The sequence below is a fragment of the Diaphorina citri genome, unplaced genomic scaffold (assembly GCF_000475195.1).
Source record: "Diaphorina citri unplaced genomic scaffold, Diaci psyllid genome assembly version 1.1 scaffold251, whole genome shotgun sequence".
Taxonomy (NCBI): Eukaryota; Metazoa; Arthropoda; class Insecta; order Hemiptera; family Psyllidae; genus Diaphorina; species Diaphorina citri.
In genome coordinates, this window is record NW_007377688.1 from 104,059 (window position 1) to 107,854 (window position 3,796).

General features: G+C 39.1%; 1 protein-coding gene across 1 annotated transcript in view; it reads left to right on the top strand.

Annotated features, from left to right (window-relative positions):
- Window positions 1-3,226, top strand: part of LOC113466329 (glutathione synthetase, chloroplastic-like) — a 61,180-nt gene extending 57,954 nt beyond the window's left edge. The window contains exons 3-7 of the mRNA XM_026821643.1: window positions 688-761; window positions 1,132-1,296; window positions 1,711-1,864; window positions 2,445-2,552; window positions 3,080-3,226. Of these exons, the coding sequence (XP_026677444.1) occupies window positions 688-761; window positions 1,132-1,296; window positions 1,711-1,864; window positions 2,445-2,552; window positions 3,080-3,211 (633 nt within the window). The 3' untranslated portion in view covers window positions 3,212-3,226. The remainder of the gene's footprint in view (window positions 1-687; window positions 762-1,131; window positions 1,297-1,710; window positions 1,865-2,444; window positions 2,553-3,079) is intronic.
- Window positions 3,227-3,796: the final 570 nt, after the last annotated feature.

Sequence of the window (3,796 nt, forward strand, 5' to 3'; positions counted from 1 at the left end):
ATGGAGTGATGGGTGGTAAGAAATGTAATCGCAGTCTTTCATACAAAATATTTATATTTACCTCTTCATGTGAGTTCGATAAGTAAAAGAAAAGAACTATTTTTTGATAAAGCATGAGATGTGATAGACAGAGAAAGTATTGCAAAAAATGAAACTAGATATGATGATGTAAATGGGAAAAGAATGATGAAGAATGAGCCGATAAGTATTAAAACACATTGTGATGAAACAAAAAACAGGGGTATTACTTATTGCAATCATCAAAACAGCAAAGATAGAATAGAATATACCTTGTTTATCCTGCTCGAATGAAACTAAAAAGTCCCTTTACCCCAGGAGTGTAAACAAGGTCTCGTTTATTTTATGGGTTTAGTAACATAATATGACAACAGTTATGATTATGATGCGTTATGTTTCTCTAGTCAAATAAAGATAGTTCTTTATCTTTACAATATTGTGATAATCGTAGGTACCTATTTGACATGATAACTTGATAACCCGTTTTTATTAACCTGCCTCGGTGGTGTAGTGGTCAAGACGCTCGCCTGGTAATCAGGGGGGCGTGGGTTCGATCCCAGCCGAGGTATGGAATTTTAATAAAAAAAAAAATCAAGGTTGTTCCTGTGCGGATTGTTGACGTTCACCGGAGTTTGAACTCAAATCCTCACAATTTCTTTCCCTTTTCAGCTTCCCGAGAATAAAGCGCTCACTGGTCTAGCTGAAGGCATTGTAGAGGCTTGGAATGTTTTCAATGACCCCACGTAAGATCAATGTTAATATGTATAGACCAGGCGTTGTATCCAATAGGATAAATCCGGCAATGAAGGTGTTAATCTAGGCCGATGGTAGGATTCGAACCTGGGACCTTCTGCATGGCTAGCAAGCGCATTACCACTGGGCTAACCGTGCCCTCATGAACTTGCATGAGCATGAACTTTCGAACAGAATTTTCAATTCCGATGTTTATCCTCTGGGCCTTTCTGTTTTTATATTTTGTTATTCCAGGTCACTCGTTCTGTTCGTGGTTGAAGACGTGACGTACAACATCTGTGATCAGCGGTTTTCGAACAGAATTTTCAATTCCGATGTTTATCCTCTGGACCTTTCTGTTTTTATATTTTGTTATTCCAGGTCACTCGTTCTGTTCGTGGTTGAAGACGTGACGTACAACATCTGTGATCAGCGGTTTCTAGAGTTCGAAGTGAGGAACATAAATCACAATATTCGAGTCGTACGCAAGACGCACACGGAGATTGGAAAGTTCGCTCGCCTGACTGAGGACAAAACTATGATAGTGTAAGAGACTTTTTTTTAGATGAATGTTTCACCGCCGTTTTTATTTTGTAGCAATAAAACAACTGCTACATTAGGCTTCTGTGGTCTGTCTCGTAGTAGTAGCATGCCCATCCCGTAGTATGCCTCTCATCAGATGGGCGAGAAGAGACACAATACTTTCCATTTAGGTGTTGGGTCAACGGTTGACTTTATCCTATCCTGGTCTCCTTCCCTCTTCGATTTCGGGACGATAAAACCTCCGTTGTTACAATTCCCTCTATCAAACCTCTTAATAAAACCCATTAGTGCATAGTGTCCTTTTTTAAGACGCTCAGAAAAATGGCCATAACTTGGTGGTGGCATATTTTTTCTGGTCCAAATTAAAAGTAGAAAAAAAATCTCATTTTATATTTAACATAACCTTGTTTTGTTTAGAGATGGAAGTCCCGTGGCTGTGATCTACTTCCGTGCTGGTTACACCCCGGACCATTATTATTCGCAGTTGGAATGGGATGCCAGGCTACTTATGGAGAGATCCACAGCTATCAAGTGTCCCAGTATACATTACCACTTAGCCGGAGCCAAGAAGGTGAGATAGCCAAGAAGAATGTTGTTTTTGCAGTACCCAAATTCCCATCCCCATCTGTTACTGGTAGGCCTAGGTGTTGCGCCACTTCAATCGGTTTGAGCCATATACATGCATATCTACTGGTGCCATTTGTATTGGTTTAAAGGGGAAATTGAAGGGCTGTAAGGTGTTGTGTGGGCTTCCTAGCCGAGAAGAATAAGTAGGTAGGTGTAGCTACATAGGGTTGACTCAATTGAAGTTCCTTTAACAAATCTTTGGCCTATTATTATTTTTCTATTTAATTCCTATTCTACATTTAAAAAAAAAAATCTTAATTTTTTCGCCATATTTACAGGTTCAGCAAGCTCTGGCGAAGGAAGGTACCCTGGAAAAGTTTCTCTCGGATCCAGAGGGGAAATTGAAGGGCTGTAAGGTGTTGTGTGGGCTTCCTAGCCGAGAAGAATAAGTAGGTAGGTATAGCTACATAGGGTTGACTCAATTGAAGTTCCTTTAACAAATCTTTGGCCTATTATTATTTTTCTATTTAATTCCTATTCTACATTTAAAAAAAAAAATCTTAATTTTTTCGCCATATTTACAGGTTCAGCAAGCTCTGGCGAAGGAAGGTACCCTGGAAAAGTTTCTCTCGGATCCAAATCAGATTCAAGCTGTGAAGGAAATATTCACGGGACTTTGGTCCTTGGACTATGTAAGTAAAATTTGAACGAGGCTATCCCTTTATCCCAACAAAAAGCGCTAGTCTAGCCAGCTTTGAAAGAGAAAACAATAACCCTTATCTTTTTATTATTTAATATACCTTATTTTTACCGTCAATATTTTAAAAAGGCCAAAATTTCCTTTGTAAAAACTGTTATTTAAAAAAAATCTTAATTTTTTCGCCATATTTACAGGTTCAGCAAGCTCTGGCGAAGGAAGGTACCCTGGAAAAGTTTCTCTCGGATCCAAATCAGATTCAAGCTGTGAAGGAAATATTCACGGGACTTTGGTCCTTGGACTATGTAAGTAAAAATACTGCTGATTTGAAAGAGGCCAGCGGATCCCTTTATCCCAACAATAAGCGCTAGTCTAGTCAGCTTTGAAAGAGAAAATAATTACCCTTATCTTTTTATTATTTAATATACCTTATTTTTACCGTCAATATTTTAAAAAGGCCAAAATTTCCTTTGTAAAAACTGTTATTTTCTCTATATTTTGCCTCGAATCTCCATGTTCCAGGACAAAGAAGGGGATGCAGCCGTAGAAATGGCTCTGAAAGACCCTGGCAAATATGTACTCAAACCACAGCGTGAGGGAGGTGGCAACAATATCTATGGTGATCTTATACCTGAGGTGAGCTTTCTGGTTTAGATTTCCTTCCAAAATACCTCCAGATTTCCCTCGATTTGTTTTTTGTTATTTCAGACGGGGTCGGCATTTCTCATCAGCCTTTCAATCAGCCCTAGGGTGATGAAAAAAAAAAAAAAAAAAAAAAAAAAAAAAAAAAGGGGAAAGTAAGTGTTCTTTTTTTGTACCTATTTCAGCTTCCTTGGCGTAGTGGTCACTGCGCTCGCCTTGCACGCGGGAGACCCGGGTTCAAAAAAAATGTACATATCATGCAAATGATTGATTCCGTGACTGCCTGTTGCGGGGCCCACTCCGTGAGGAAAATGAGAATTATGTAATTAAAATGCTCATAGCGACCGGTGCCAGCGTGGTAGGCAAACATTGGGCGCTGGATTATTGAGATATTTGGAAAATCCTACAATGCTGCAGTGAGCACTAAAGTTGTGCTCTTTCTCATCCCTCTAGCCAACAAGTCTCAAAAGATCTAATCACTCTAATAAAGCCGCAATATCATAGGGATTCAATAAGCCAAAAGTCCTACTTTCGAAATATTTTCAAAATTGGACAATGGGTGAAAATATCCCTGTTCTAAGATCACCTGAGGAGAAT